The 17,197-nt window shown below is 36.1% G+C and overlaps 1 protein-coding gene and 1 pseudogene across 1 annotated transcript; one reads left to right on the forward strand and one right to left on the reverse strand.

Moving 5' to 3' along the window:
• Positions 1-8,157: 8,157 nt before the first annotated feature.
• LOC129065596 (E3 ubiquitin-protein ligase RNFT1-like) lies at positions 8,158-8,954 on the reverse strand (annotated as a pseudogene).
• A 2,782-nt stretch (positions 8,955-11,736) lies between these two features.
• On the forward strand, positions 11,737-12,289 carry LOC129065597 (non-histone chromosomal protein HMG-14-like). Its single transcript, XM_054566843.1, has one exon. It carries the CDS (start codon positions 11,737-11,739, stop codon positions 12,193-12,195), a length of 459 nt encoding a protein of 152 aa, XP_054422818.1. The 3' UTR covers positions 12,196-12,289.
• The last annotated feature ends 4,908 nt before the right edge of the window (positions 12,290-17,197 follow it).

The following is a 17,197-nucleotide window of genomic DNA, read 5'->3' on the forward strand; positions in this document are numbered from 1 at the left end:
ACTCTGGGGCCAACAATTTTGCTCTGTCTGCAGCAGCACAAATGATACCACATGACCTCCCTCTCACCCCGTGAACTGAGTTCTGAATTCAAGTCTTGAGTGCATGCGATTGGCAGAGCTTAAATCATACCCAGAACCCCTAGCTACAAGGGAACTTGGAGGAGGGGGGAACTTTATTGCCACTATAGTATCAGAAGGATAACACAGGGAAATTGGAATCAATGTTGAGCATGCCAATCCACAATATTTGTTACTAAAATAATCTATATTTAAGTCAGACGAACCCAACTTGCTTCCCTAATTCACAAAAATTTATCCAGCCTTTTTGGTATGATGCAAATTATATTTCTTTGGATTGGTAGACTATTCTTTCCTTTATCTATGCTGTCATGCTTCTACTTTTAAATAAAATCAGTAGTTTAATGAATAATAAATAGCTAACCTCTTTTATTGAGGCTTATGTAAATGTCAGTGAAATATTGGACATAAAATAAAACAATACCACCCAAGCAGGCTCCATTGCCCTCAGACAAAATCATTGACATTAGAAGATTTTCTTCTCAAAGACATGACATGAAAGTGAGATTCACAGATAAGTTGTTGAGTTGTGTGGTGTGAGGCAGCTTGTTGGTACAATCCTTTCTCTGCATTTCTCTTTGGGATATGGCACGTATCAGGGCTGCTTTTAGTCTGGGACCCAGTGAGAGGGCAACCATATGCTATGCTTTTGTTTCATTTGTATTTACTTTCCTGACTGGGTAATTGAAATATTCTAATTCTCTTACTTTTCCTTTAAGAAAATCCTTTCTTCCTCTACAAGTGGTGGTTCACTTGAAATAATTTTATTAGACTTGCTTCATTATTATAGACTATCTCAGTGCAAAGGAAATAGACAAATTACATCAAGAAACCAGTAGGCTATTAATTGACCTAAATAAGTAAGTGGCTTTTCTGCTTTCTCTGGTCCACACTACAGCATCTTCTCAATGAATTACATGTTTACTTTCCAAATTGGATTTTACAAGCAATGCTAAATGGTAGTGATATTTTCCTTTATTTGTGCTAAGAACTGATCTAAGTGAATGTTTATTATCCTTTAATTATTTTAGTCATTGACTCTTAATTAGTACAATTCCATCCCTGATAATTTGATTGTTGAGGCACTAGTTCAGTCATTCCTATAATAGGTATTTTCACTTTTGTTTTGAACATTATAGACAATTAATGTTTATAAACTTTAACAACATAAAATTTGGGTAGTGAAATTGTGGGCAACTTGTGTGTTCTTCCTTGTGCCTTTGTCTATTTTCCAACTTTTCTATCATGATTATGTATAATTTCTGCACTCAACAAGGAATATTATTCAGAAAGAAGACAGTGGCTATATAAAAATAAAGGCATGAAGGATATAGTAAAATTGATAACATTTATGAAAAAAGATTGATTAGACAATTTTACATGGCTAACATTGTCCTCAAAAAGCTTTGATTTTAATTTTTTCTTTTCTTCACTTTCTATTTAGTCCCTTAAAAGGTGAAAAATAAAATTAAAGCAAATAAATTGTATCTGCTAGAAGCCGTGGAGGAAACTAAATTGAAATATAGCAATGCTCTTGGTGATATTTTAATGTGGATGAGCATTCTGTTTTAATATTTCTGTCTGCTTCCCATAATGTGACAAAAATAGAGAAGACTAGTTTACTGAATATTCAGTCTCAAATAACTTCTATCAAAAGTTTAAGGTAGGTACCTATAAATTAAATGCGTTAGAAAATACTATTAGACATTTTAAAATGATTCAGTATAGCAAACAGAAAATGTTTCATGCTAACTTAAATTTTATGTTTCCAAAGTAACAACTTGAATTTAGACCTAAAGAGGTATCTCTCTGCATATAACAGACACTCAAATAGTACAAGAAAAAATGAATTTGTTAAAAAATTTTATTAATTTATACTCCACTCATTTCATGCTCCAGAAAGATTTCATCTGGAAGGATTTTTGAGTGTTAATTCTCTCTTTTGTTTTTAAGCTTATCAGATACTATTCTCACAGAATCATAATATTTACTTACAATGATCATTGTAACTTGCTCAGCATTCTACATCTTTTAGAATTCATATATAATACTTAAATTTCAAAACTGGTATGTAAGGATTATTCAAAGATTCTATTAGGAATTTGTGGATAATATTGGTCATATGTATTATTTAGTAAATATATATTAATTTTAGATATTGCTTTATTGAGGGAAAACAAAATGTTATTGCTCATTATTTATAAGTAATAATAAGCATATTTAATATAGATTTAATAAATAAAATAATTTATCAATATGTTAATAAAATATTCAGATTCTGAAAGTATTATGAAGGGGAAAGTCATTCAGATTCTGAAAGTATTATGAAGGGGAAAGTCATTTGAGGTTTTAATACCTGAAGATAAACATTGTTAATATTTTGGGGTGTATACTTATATATTTTAACAGATTGTGAATATATTCTATGTATTGCCTTATGTTTTGATTTTTTTCATTTAATAATATTGAAGGAGTTTCTGATGTCATAAATGTTCTTCTAGAACATGACTTTAGTGATTAAATATTATTCTCTCTCTATACATTGAATATTTAGGTTCTTAAAATAGCTTGCTGGTATGAATAACATGGTGATAGAGTGTTTCTTTTTATCATTAAAAAAAATACAAAATCCCTTAAAGACATACACATACCAAAAAAACCATCAATTTATTATCACAAGAATATGACACTTAAGTTATTTATTTTATCTAAAAACCTTAAAGTATAAAACAAAAAACTTGAATTTTGTTATATGTAGTTTTATAAATTTATAGACTGTAAATAATGACATTTGATGTAAAGAGAACTGATTTAAAGGTACACCAGAGAAATTACAAGCGGGCTAATTGGAAAGAATGAAGTGGGAGGCCGACTTCTCAGATGGTTCCCTATAATCCCCCAACTTGGTGTTTCTGCCATTGTCTAATCTTCTCTCCTTGAGTGTGGGCTGCACTTACTGGCTTAGTTCTAGACAATAGACTATGACAAGGGTGATTGGCTGTTACTTCTGTGATTGAGTGACAAAATATTTTAACGTCCATCTTGCAAACAGATCCTCTCTGCTGTCTTCTTGGTTTCCATGTTTTGATGAAGCAAGCTGTGTGGGAGAGGCCCACATTGCAAGGGAAAAGAGAAACCTCTGGCCAACAGCTGGCAAAGAATTGAGGTCTTTAGTCTAACAGCCTGTGAGGAACTAAATACTCCAAACAACCACTGAGTGAGCTTGGGAGGTCTATCCTTCCCTGGTTGATCCTCCAGATGAGCCTGTAGATCATAGGCCAGCCCATTGACTGAGAGACCACGAAGTAAAGGATTCAGATAAGCTGTGCCCATGATCCATGGAAACCGTGAGATAATTAATGCATTGTTTTTATGCTACTAAGTTTTGGGGCAAATTCTTATGCAGCAATAGGAAGTAATACAGATTGGACTAGAAAAAGGGGTTAAGAATGAATTCAAAGACTATAGAAAAATGCTTATACTGAAGCTCGTAGAAAACATGGCAACTTTTACTTTTTCAGGTATCTTTTGCTAAGTGAACAATAGTGACTATATTTTCTTGTTAAAATTATTTTTAATCTGATAAATAACACTTTCTACAGAAAAGTTAGAAAATATGGAAAAGTTCAAAGGAAAGATAAAAAGCACACAATTTTATCTTAATAGAGCTACAATTATTATTTTGGTGTACATTTTTCAGTCCTTTACCCTGTCTCTACAAAATCAGGATTGTATACTAATAAAGTTTTCTAATTTAGCTTCTAAGCTAAACATGTCTTACATTTTCCATTTCAGATTCCTCTACACATCTTTTAAATGGTTGTATAATTGCCCATTTTATGATATATGACAATTTATTTAACTAAACCTCTCTTATTTGGCACTTAATACTACATTTTAATACATGAAATTTGGATTATCCCAGAAAATCAAGGTTACATGGATGAAATTTGTGGGGTTTTTTTTTTTCATACTTTGCTTTATCTCAGAGATGTGATAAATTTTCAGAGCTAAAGGAGGACATATTTTTTAAATCCAGTTTCCCAGGCAAACAGTAGATAATTCTCCAGAAAAATCTCATTTGGGGCTTTCCTGTTCACTGTTAAATGAAGGGACTTAGATAATCGAACTAAGTAGTGGAAATAAGCTTGAGAAAGTGTTAAGCATCTATAACCTCATTTAAACAAATTCTTTGACTCCAGTGGGAAAGTAAGTCACCTTGTGGTATGTAGCTAATGTAAAGAAATAGACAAATTTTATAATAAAACACCTGCCACTATTGGCCTTAATAGAGCCTGAAGGATAAGCAGCTGACCTTTGTTATTGGAACAGGGATCCCATTGTGAGCACTAGAACCAGCAGGGCCCCAGGCTGTGACCATCCATGGCTTTCACATTTGATGAAGTAGAGATGTAAACACGTATCTGAATTCTCCAAATAACCAGCTTCCTAAATGTTTCATACTGTACTTTATTGGTTTTTGGCAAGTTTTTTTTCTTTTTTTCTTTTTTTTAAATTCAAGCTGGAAGTAAAATTGCCAGTAACTTTAAAAATGCTAAAGTCAGGCTTTTTTTTTTTTTTTATTGCTGGTTTCCAAATAGATTTCATTAATCATAAAAAAAGAATTAACAAAATATGGATAGTCATGTGTCTAATGAAGTGTTTTGCCCTGGAATCTAGATGGTTTGTTACCTCCTCCAATCCTAAGATTCTATGATTTTATGATTTAATTAGTAAGAGTGATTAGAAAATTTTGGGGTGATTTCTAACCCTGGGGTTAATGATTTTCATTCTTCTCTGACCACACCTCAGTTGTAATGAAATCTCTTTTTCTATATGTACTTTCTAGTGAACTGACTGTGTGTCTACACAATTGGCTGTGCTTATTCTTTCAGACAGAATAAAGGAGTTTGAAGGATCTTTAGGCACTTTTCTCAGATGTAAAGTTCCTAAGCCAGAGTTTTGCTCTTGCTCTGAAAACTTTGAGATGACAGCTTTATATAAATGGTGGTTTATATATATTGATTATAAAACGTTTGGGTTTCTTCCCAGGATAGGTATATTTTCACTATATTAAGTGAAAATACTTTTGAATTGCTATATTTGTATCTAGGAGAGGGTTCTGTGGTTTTGAAGGAGTGTGTGACCTCTGATTGCATCAGAATTCCTGTAATGCTTCACATAAAGTGAAGCTGACCTTGCATTTCTACTTGGAACTGAGATTGACAAAAACCTGTGTGTATGTGTTTCCAAAAAGATTTTCTGAGGTGAAAACAAAGCCCAAATATTATATAAAAAATTATAAAAAAGAAAAAAATAAAAATTTATTATTAAAAATAAAAAAAAAATAAAATTATTAGAAAATATTAAATTTTTTTATTTAATAAAAATTTATTATTAAAAATATTAATAAAAAATTAATAAATTTTTTTTTAGAAAGAAAAAGAGCCAGTTGCTTTTTTCAATGCAAAACATCTAGTTCTTTATTAAGTTAGGGGTGTCTCTGCAAGTTAGAGCATTGACTGAACTTTAATTCTTGTTATAAATGAGATAAGAAAACTACACATGATTTTCATGTTCTCATAGCTCTGAAATGGCTTTGTTAAATGGCTTTCATTAAAAGAAGTGACTAAAAGCAATACTCTTTTACTGAAATTTAGCTCTTACCATAGAAATGTGAATACAGTAGTGATTTGAGAACTTGCTTTCCTGTAAACTCTACTTCTTTGATTATACAATCAGGTCTTGAAGTCAGCGTCAGTGACCCATAATCCTGTAACAAAACCTCTTCACACGCCTGAACATCACATGAGTTTCTTTTGTCTTTTATTCCCTTCTGCTAAGTTGCTTTTCTCTAAATATCCATTCTTTTTTTAAACTTCAAAAACTTACAGAGCACCAGTTTGTAGGGCCGGGATGCATTGTGGCCTACGTGGTATCTCACAGTCTTGCAGGGGACCCTGCTCAGCCCTTTCTCTCTGATGAAGCTGACAACTTGTGACCTTGACATAAATCTTAACGGGCCAATTTTCTGAAAATAGTGGTCTGAATTCTCATAGTATCAAGACTGATTTTTTAGATGTAAGACTTTTATTTTTGCATGCTTCCATCAACCAAGGAAACACATAATGACAAAAACATCTAAGGATTCAGGGACACTTTTAAGTGAATTTACATAACAAACTCAGATATTACCCAAAGCTCCCAGGTTCCCCAAGATCAGATTAAATTAGGCTAGACCGCCACGTCCAGGGCCGGTAACAAGCAATGTGCTACTCATGTTTCCTTGAGTTTCCTACATTTCAGTTCCTCATACTTCTCTTTACTTCCACTGTCTTGCTGTTCGGGATGAGCCCTGGGTCAAATCCAGAAGCTCAGCCCATTAAACATTTTCCATAAAAAATTTAACCTGACTATGTGAATGTGGTAACTTTCCTGAAGATCTGAGAGGTTCTGCTGCTCACAAAACAACATTATGCCATCTTGCTTGCGGTATACCCGTCTCTCTTTTTGCGCGGGGCCTTTCAAAGCCCGGGCTTCTGCCATGACCTCTCCCACTGATCACATGCCCTGGAAAATCAGTAGAGTCCTCTCCCTCCCTCTGTGGCTCTTTCCACATAGTGTGTCCCTACTGGATCAGCCTGTTTGGCTTCTCCAAACTGAATATTTTGTTGCTCATCAATAAATCATCTGTATTTACATCAAATAGGAGTACATATGTATCATTTGTATACTCCACATACAAGGTTTGCTGTGTATATGTATTCAGCATCTCCTTATAATAATTACAGTGGCCGAAGAACCCCAGAATCTAGTTGGTGACTACTTCCACAAAAATCTCTCTACTATCAATAAACTTATGGAGATATTATCCATTGTTTATTTATATTTTTATTCTTATCTGCATTTGTCTCTTAAGTTAATGATTACCTAAAGTCTACCCCTTTAAAAACCTGTATATATTTCTATTTACCCTAAATTTGTCCTCACTTAAACTTTAAGCATGTATCTCTTTTATTATATTCCAGATTTTAGTGAACACATTCAGTATAATTCAACATTTTGTTGACATGGATCTTTCCTACTTTTGACTTTGATCATTTCATACTGAATAGTGATTTGTCACCATGTTTTAGCTTCCAGTTCTCTTATCACCAGTGTGGGAACACTATAGAAAATCAATATTTCCTCCCCACTCACCTGCTAATGGTACATCCCTAATGTTGATACCATTTGCTAATGGTACTGATATTAGAAAGGGAAAAAACTGCCCATTTTCTTCTCACTGGATTGTTTAAGAGAAAACACTGATATGACATTTTCAAATTTAATTGAGTTTCTTCTATAAAAATAGTTTTGCAGTAAAGAAAACTTGGAGAAATTGGATTTTAATTTCTTCTAATCAGTAAGCTAAAATATTGGCCCACTGGACAGTCTTAATTTTTGCAATACAACTAAGCACTATTTTTATTTTTCTTGTTAATTATCACGAATCCTCTTACAAAATTGCCATCCTTCTATGAGAAAACATCATATGCTACCCAACAGTTAAGGTCTGGACCAAGAAGTGCAATGGCTACCGGTGTGCACAGAGTCAGCATCCCCAAGGGGCGGGATTGCAGTTTAGAGTGGAGATCAGGCGAGACCAGCAAGCCAGAAAATAGCTGTGATGCAAGGCAGAGTGGTAACTGCCTGAGTGACAAAGAGAGATGATGGACTTCAGAGGAGGTAGAAAGCCCATCCCACTGGAATCAGGGAGGATTTCACAGGAAGAATCTTAGTAGCACCATATATAGTTGCTGCTTTTGGTATCATTAATAAGAAAACACATTTATAATTTTATACTGCAATTATCTGTCAAGTAATTAGGGGAGAAAAATGTTCACATATACATTAGGTTGAATACAACTTATTTTTAAAAGCACTGTTTTCTTTCACTCATTTAATTTAAAAAGTTGAAATACATACCTAAATCTTATTCTAGTATTCAAAAACATTTGGAAAAGATTTTCCTTAATTTTTAGCACTGCAGTCTACCCTAATGCCTTCAGCAATAGTCATTGTAACCCAAAGATTGATTTATATTTGAAGGTGTAATGAAGTAGCCCCTCTTCCCATTTTAAATATTTATATGGTCTGAAATCATAGTTTTGCACATGAGACATGGACTGTAATACCATAAGGTAATACATTCTTTGGAAAATATAGGCTGACAGATGGGAGGAAAAAGCTGACATTCAGCTCAGCGTATGGAACAAATATCATCTACATCTGAACAAGTCAGTACAAAATGTGGCTGTGTAAAAAATATTCACAAAACCTGTCTGAAAGTTCTCAGATATCCAAAAACTTTAAAATAAGGTAGAACAAAGCCAGTAATATCCCAAGAATCTATCTAGTTATACCAGCAAACTCGCCATAGCCAATAAGTGAATGAAGTCAAATTGATATGGGAACAGAATTCAGTAACATTGACATAATTCTTCCAAGAACATATAGTAGCAACTCATGGATTTAAAAGGCACTGGGAAAGAAGACACCAATAAAATAAAGCATTTTGCACCTATGAAAAGAATTTTCAGAATTAAGTCTAAGTCCAACAATCTAAAGTGTTTCCTAGAATTTTGAATGATCCCAAGTAGGGCTTAAGAAGATTAAGCTATAATAAAGTGACAGAATTAAAGAGAGCAGAAGGTCCTACCAAGGACACCAGTAACCAAGCATACCAAATCTTTGAGTACCTACCTGTCTCTTAGAAAAGTCTGGCTTACAGTGCCTTCCCCTCCACCTCCATAAATATTAGTTGTTAGAAGCCCAATTCCAAAGAAATTCCAGGTATTTCTTGAGCTTAGATTTTCAGCACGTCTTTTGGGCATGGAGTTTACCTGGATATGAACATTTCCAGAAAAAAAGACAAGGCTGTTCTCCCAGTCATTTCAGTGCATAGCGTTTGTACAGTTTTCTGAGTTGGGCCCCCAATTTCTGGATCCTCAATCTCTGCTTGCAAAGTAGCCAATTATTTCCTGAGCTCATCTCCTGTAATACCTCACCTGAAACAAAGTAAAAGCGAGCCCGCCGTTATTCTCCGGCGGACAACCATTTCTCCCCGAGTTAGAGACTCAATAGGCATGTGGTCTGCTTTCCCAGGTATCTCAGGCAACAATTCTTCCAAATATTTTGCCCCTCTATAATTTGGGTGTCCTTCTTTACAGCTCTGTTATAGATTCCTTTATAATAAGTCTTGACATCAAATGGTGCAGGTCTTCCAATTCTGTTCTTTTTAAAACTCTTTGACTATAATAGAACCTTTGAAGTTCTAGGTAAATTTTAGACTCATCTTTTCAATTGCTACAAAAAACCATGCTGAGATCAAAAACTGAAGCAGAAGTAGGGGGTCCGGGATGAGAGTTGGCAGATCAGGGCAGTCGTTAAGTGACTGTCCTGAAGCACCGGCATCAATTAAGTGAGCGCTCCAGGGGAATCTGCTGAGAGGAGCCACAGAAGGGGCTGGTGCTGACGCCCATGGAAGGCTGCCACCTGGTGCTAGCTCTTACCTGTGGGTTTGCTGTCAGGCACCTGATGGTGGGCTGCTGCAGGTCAGCAGGGTGGGCATAGGGGAAGAAGAGCTGGAAGAGAAGAAGGGGCAGAGGGGGGAAGAGCCAGGACAGACTGGCACCTGCTGGCATCTCTGCATCTGGCTTTCCTCACCTCTAACCACAACAACCTTCAGAGCATATTGGCTGCTGCTTGATGTCACTTTCCAATTCTTACACAAGTTTTGGCTTAGTTTAACCCAGAACTGAACAAGATGGATGATTCTAAAATGTAGTCTTGCCCTGGCTGATGTGGCTCAGTTGGTTGGAGCATCATCCTCTAAGCAAAAGGTTGCAGGTTTGATTCCCAGTCAGGGTACATACCTAGGTTGTGGGTTAGATTGCTGGTCTGGGAACTTTCAGGAGGCAGCCGATCTTGCGTCAATGTTTCTCTCTCTCCCTTCCTCTCTGTCTAAAAGCAATGAAAAAATGTCCTTGGGTGAGGATAAAAAATGAATGAATGAATAAGTAAATAAATAAATAAAATGTAGTTCCAATTTACTGATACTGACAAAAAAACCCAGTTTCCTTTTGACTGCTCCCTCTGCGACATCATTGTTATCCAACCAACCATCAACCCCAGTTATTCCACATCATTAAGAGCCCTGCATTAGGACCCTTTCTCTTCTGCGTCACTGCCCTTCTTTATTTAGTTCCACCCTTCATACATTTTACATCTGGATTACTGTAATCCCCTCCGAAGTGCAGTTGCATTAAATATGGCCGTGCAGGTTGACCACTGTACAACTGCAGGGTTCCCACTCACATCTAGCCTCACTTCTTTCTCCCAGTAACTTGGGCCATACTTTTAAAGGGCAAAACTGACCATGTCATTCTCTTGCCTCAAATTCTTCTTGGCCTCCCATGCTCTTGAAGGTGACGTTTAAATTACTTAGTGGAGCATAAAGATCCATTCATGATTAGCAGACGAGCCTGAGCTCTGCGTTCAGAACTTGTACTTGGAATGTATCTTAGCCACTTGCAAAATATAAGATGTTGGGCAAGTTATTTAATCTCACTGGGCTCTGTTTCTTTAACTGTGAATTGGAGGAGGAGGGTAAGAATAGTTCTTTCCCCTTCAATTTTTTTGTCAGCATACACTCGGATATCAAGGACTTAGTGTAATCACTAACATATGCTAAATTTTCAGTAATAAAATTTGAAACGTTATTATTGTTCCTTCTCTAGTGCAGTCTTTCACCATTGTCCATCCCCACCCTAACTCTATGTATGCGTTAGCCTAATAGAACTCCTTGTAGTAAGTCTCCACGTCATGACCCATTCTGCCTCTGTGCCTTTACACATGCCTGAATTACCCTCTTTTTCCTGGTTAGACCCTGCTCATTCTCTAGGACTCAGTGACTCTTCACCTCCTCTTGGAATCCTTTTCTGATTCCCTCAGTCTCAATTAGTGGCTGCTCCCTTGGGTTGTCGTAGCATTCAGTGCTTGATTATGTGACAGTGAGTTCTAATTTTCTTGTTATCTACCTATCTCCCCCGCTATGTAAACTATAGACTAACTATTTCACCTGCTAGACCATGAACTCTACACCATGTTTTTCTTGAGAGTAGGAACTGTTTTACTTGTCTTTGTAATCTGAGCTCCTAATGTAGCACAGACTAAGTTCTTTTTTTTTTTTTAAAGAAAATATTTATCTATTTTTAGAGAGAGGATAAAGGGAGGGAGAAGAAAAGGGAGAAAAGGGAGCAAAGGGAGAAACATTGATCGATTAAGGCATGTGCCCTGACTTAACCGATTAAGATCGAACCCATGACCTTTTGGTTTATGCGAAGACACCCAACCAGCTGAGCCAGACTCAGTTCTTAAGAATATTTGTTAGTAAGTTCTTAAAAATGTTTGCTGAAAAAAAAGTTTATTGAATTGATAAATGGTGATGCATGACGAGGGCTCCAATAGGCATTGTTATACTCTATGGAGAAATAGTAAGATGACAGAGAGAAGACTCTGGGATAATGCATATTAGTAGGGGTTTGAAAATTTAGTGCTTTGGTAGATTTTAAGGTGTACATGCTTCTGCTAAGAAGAGAAATTTTCTTAAGAAGAATGACTATAGATCCGGTTCTCCCACCGCCCTCATCGCGGGTCCGAGCAGTTTGGGCGGCGGGAGAAGAGGTAGCGGCCAGACAGCCCAGATTTGCAAAGATGCTCCGCGCCGCGGCCCTTAGGCACCCTGCACGCGCCGGCCCCGCCGCCACGACGCCCAAGAGGAAGGTCAACTCCGCCGAGGGGGCGGCGAAGGAGGAGCCCAAGAGGAGATCTGCGAGGTTGTCAGCTAAACCTGCTCCTGCGAAAGAGGAAACCAAGCCAAAAAAGGCGGTAGGAGAGGATAAATCTGCAGACAAAAAAGTACAAACAAAAGGGAAAAGGGGAGCAAAGGGAAAACAGGCTGAAGTGGCTAACCAAGAACCTAAGGAAGATCTACCTGCGGAAAACGGGGAGTCTAAAAACGAGGAGAGTCCAGCCTCAGATGAAGCAGGAGATAAAGAAGCCAAGTCTGATTAATATCATATATCATGTCTTATCAGTGGTCCCTGTCTCCCTTCTTGTACAATCCAGAGGAATATTTTTATCAACTATTTTGTAAATGCAAGTTTTTTAGTAGCTCTAGAAACATTTTTAAGAAGGAGGGAATTCCACCTCATCCCATTTTTTTTTGTGTAAATGATTTTTTTAAAGAGGTGAAATCATTTGCTGGTTGTTTATTTTTTGGTACAACCAGAAAATAGTGGGATATTGAATATGGGAGGCTTTGGTTGTCTTGGGTGTCAGCTTAACATTCCATAGATGGGGGTAGTTTTTATATCCTATAATACAAAGCATACTAAATGGCAATTTGGAGTCAGTCGTGCATTTACTATGTCTTGAACATTTTAAATTACTTCGATTCTCATATTTTTGGTAGAGTTGTTTCCTAAAGAAAACCACTCCTTGATCTTGGCTCTCCCTGTCAGAATTTTGTGCACTCTGTAACATCTATGTTGTGGTAATCCAGTTTTTCTAGTAACTTTGTTAATGTGCTGTGAAAGATTGAAAATTTCGATTATGTAGTATATATGATATTAAATTGTGAATTAGTCGGACTTGTTGATACGTAACAGCATATCAACATTTGCAGGTATTGGTACTTGATACTATATTAAGAAAATTATTCCCCAAATTTTAAGCTGGAAAGTCACTGGAATAACTTCAGAAAAGAATCACAACTACATGAATTTACATTTTTGGTACGTATGTTAAGAATTGTGTACAAATTGAAATGTCTGTGTACTTATCCTCAAAACAACTAATAAAATCTCACTTATGGGAAAAAAAAAAAAAAAAGAAGAATGACTATAGACGTTTTGGTCCAGGCACAGTTCACTAGCATTTATTCAATATCCATTACTTTAAGACCTCTTACAAAAATACTATTAAATTTTAAATTCTTTAAAGAGTATTCTGTTTGTCAGTGGTCAATTGTGATACCTAAAAATAATAAATTTATTATTTTTGGCAAATTCTGGAACAGTATCCTGGGAACTATCTGTTAATTCTGTAATGTCTGTATGAGTTCAATCATTCTAACAGTACACCTTCTCTCAGCCAATAGTTTATATCGGAAGTTTCTAGACATCTTTTAATAGAGAGAACAAGTAATTACTCTGATTTTTTTCTCCAAAATTTCAGCTTCCCATGTGCTGAATATGTTTGAAATAAAGTACATCTGTAAGGATTTTTTTATATTCAAAAGTTTTAGAGCAATAATCAAATTTCTTAAAATGTGGAATAAAAATGCCAGTGCATACTTAATATCAAGAGATTAAATCTAAGCACTCTGTGGGCTATAGATATTGACCTTTTCTGAAAACCTGTCTATTTTTTCAAATAGATTCTTGCTTTGTTATAAGTAAAAGTTGTAATAAATATGGAAATAATCACTCTCAACATCAGTATCATGCTTATGATTCTAACAACCACTCAATGCATCACAATTCTAAGATTAAGAAGAATGACTTGCTTAAAATTTTTTTCATCTTACAAATACATAACAACATGATGAAAACCTCACTAGAGGAATTAGCAAAAAGCATATCAAGGGAGTCAGAAAAGAGGAAATAAAACGGTCAATAAATATGCAAAAAAAATTTAACCTCACTAGTAAAAAAAAAATGCAAAATAGTGATAGCATTTTAATCTGTCACAATAGCAAAGGGTGTGAAGAAGTGGACACTTTCACCCCTTGCTGTTGGGAGTGTAAATCTGTACAGTTTTTCTCTACAATTTGATAGAAATGCTTTTAGCTTTGACTTAGAAATCCCACTTACAGAAATCTGTTCTAAGAAAAAAATAGGACACTTGCACAAAGGTGTAAATGTAAGCATATTCACTGCAGCATTGTTTTTCAAGTGACATTGGGGTGGGTAACTTTCTTTTGCCTGATTCCTCTGTGGAAGGACAGCCACTCCTGTGATACTTCTAGACCCTTTCCCAACACCCACTCTCCTCCATGGGAAAAGGAGTAACTTGTTTGGCTGAGGAGGCAGGACTCTGCTGCCTCCATTCTCCCGCTTTGGGATCTGTCTGCCTGCAGAGAGCATGTGCTCTCATTGGCTTCAGGCTAAGTGGAACTTTTGTGCGGAAGGCCTCCCGCCACTGGGAAGCCTGTAGTTTTCTCTCTGCCTGTGCCTGTTTCAGGAATTCTGTTTAATTCTAGCTGCCATGTTAGGAATCCCATTGGGCTGCACACCTGATCCATGTCCTCCATCCAACTTTCACAAAAATAAGGCTATTTCATTTCCATCTGTCTTGATGCTTCTCTATTGCTAAGTTAGTATTGAAGTAGGGCTCCCAATACACCCAGGAAATAACAACAATAAAAAATAAAATTTGGATATCCAAAACCAGGGAATTGATTGAAAAGTTATGTCTATAAAATTGAGTATGATATATCAATTCAAAATGACTACATTGATGTATATATTGATAAGTGAAAATGATTCTAGTATAACATTTTACATATAAACAATCTTAATATACAAGGCATGTCTGGAAAAAGTCCAACCTTTGTTTCTATAACCAGAACAGTTTGCGTGACATTGGTGTAACGTGGCAGCCAAGGAGAGCGGTCTGCAGTGTGCATGCTGAACAATGATGACTTCACTGTACTAGTCAGTGGGGACGGTAGGCACTGTTGAGTGAGCATGTGTACTGTGTGGCTGCCACATTCAAAATGACTGCTAGTAGGGCAATGAATCCGCATCAGATTTTGTATTAAGCTTGAACATTCTTCCCTGGAGACTGTTCAGATGATTCAGAAGGCTGCAGCTATGGACAACTGGTGATGGGCAGCTTCATCAGAATAATGCATCTGCTTATACATCATGTCTCAGGCAGAGTTTTTTTGTGAAATACGAGATCACCCAGGTAATTCAGCCCCCCTACAGCACAGATTTGGTGTCCTGTGACTTCTGGCTTTTCCCAAAACTAAAATCACCTTTGAAAGGGAAGAGATTTCAGACTGTCAATGAGATTAAGAAAAATATGATGGGGCAGCTGATGGTGATTGGGAGAACTGTGTGAGGTCCCAAGGTGCCTCCTTTGAAGGGGACTAAGGTGCCATTATCCCATGTGCAATGTTTCTTGTATCTTATATCTTCTTCAATAAATGTCTCTATTTTTCATAGTGGCTGGATACCCTCTGGACAGATTGCATATATTTATATAGTCATTTGATATATATTTATATAGTCTGCTCTCTTCCTCTCTTTCTTAGCTATATTTTCTAAAGCTTTGTCATGACGTAAAATAGATTAATTGTATTTTTGCCTATATAGGCTGTATTGATGGCTGTGTTTACTATGTTAATGGTGGCTGATATGTGCTTTCATTTATTCTTTTGTCTCTCAGGCAGTTTCCTTCGAGGGGTAAACAGGGTCAATGGTAGGAGATCTGGAATTGGGTCAGCTTTTTCCAGATGGACAATAGCTGCTTCTTCTTCCTTCTTCCTCCTCCTCTTTCTCCTTTCTTCCTTCTCCTCCTCCTTCTTCCTTTTCTTCTTCTGCTTCCATTTCTTCTTTTTTTTTGAGGCATCAGGACTAACAAAAACTTTTAAATTTATATTTTATAATTTTGTATCAAATTTATCGGGATAACAGTTAATAAATGTCATTCCAATAAATTACATAGGTTTCAAGAATACGACTCTATAATACATCATCTGTATATTGTATTGTGTGTTAACCACCCAAAGTCAAGTCTCTTTCTGTCACCATTTAACCCCTCTTAACCCTCTTCTACCTCCCCCTACCCCCTTTCCCTCTGGTAATCACCATACTGTTAGCTGTGTCTATGAATTTTTTTCTTTTTCTTTTTCTTTTTTTTTGCTTAATCCCTTCACCTGTTTCACTCAGCCCCTCAATCCCACTCCCTTCTGACAACTGTCATTCTGTTCTCTGTATCTAAGAGTCTGTTTCTATTTTGTTTGTTAGTTTATTTTATTCATTAGATTCCACATACAAGTGAAATCATATATCTGTCTTTCTCTGACTGGCTTAGTTCACTTAGTATAATATTCTTCAGCTCTATCCATGCTGTCACAAAAAGTAAGATTTCCTTCTTTTTTACAGCTGAATAGTGTTCCATTGTATATAAATTTACCACAGTTTTTTAATCCACTCATCTACTGATAGGCACTTGGGCTGCTTCCAAATCTTGGTTATTGTAAATAGTGCTGCAATGAACACAGGGGTGCATATATTCTTTTGAATTAGTATTTTGGGTTTCTTAAGATATATTCCTAGAAGTGGAATCGCTGGGTCATAAGGCAGTTAGTTCCATTTAAAAATTTTTTGGGGGAAATACCATACTGTTTTCCACAGTGGCTGCACCAGCCTGCATTCAGACCAGCTGTGCATGAGGGATACTTTTTTTCCATATCCTTGCCAACACTTGTTTGTTGATTTATTGATGGTAGCTATTCTGACAGGTATGAGGTGATATCTCACTGAGGTTTTAATTTGCATTTCTCTGAAGATTAGTGACATTGAGTATCTTTTCATGTCTATTGGCCATTTATGTATCCTCTTTGGAGAAGTGTCTCTTCAGGTACTTTGCCCTTTTTAAAATTGGGTTTTTTGGTTTTTTTTTGTGTTGAGTTGTATAAGTTCTTTATAAATTTTGGATGTTGATCCCTTAGCAGATGTATCATTGACAAATATGTTCTCCCATTCAGTGGGTTGTTTTTCATGTTGATGGTTTCCTTTGCTGGGCAAAGCTTTTTAGTTTAATGTAGTTCAATTTGTTTATTTTTTCTTTTGTTTCCTTTGCCCAAGGAGATACATCAGAAAAAATGTTGCTACAAGAAATGTCCTAGGTTTTACTGCCTATGCTTCCTTCTAGGATTTTCATGATTTTGAGGCTAACATTTAAGCCTTTAATCCAGAAGCATAAGAAGGTGCTAGTTTAATTATTTTTGCATATCTGTTTCATTTTCCCAGTGCTATTTATTGAAGAGACTGTCTTTACC

This window comes from Pteronotus mesoamericanus, unplaced genomic scaffold (genome assembly GCF_021234165.1).
Source record: "Pteronotus mesoamericanus isolate MK-2021 breed Mesoamerican mustached bat unplaced genomic scaffold, CSHL_Meso_final contig_181, whole genome shotgun sequence".
NCBI lineage: Eukaryota > Metazoa > Chordata > Mammalia > Chiroptera > Mormoopidae > Pteronotus > Pteronotus mesoamericanus.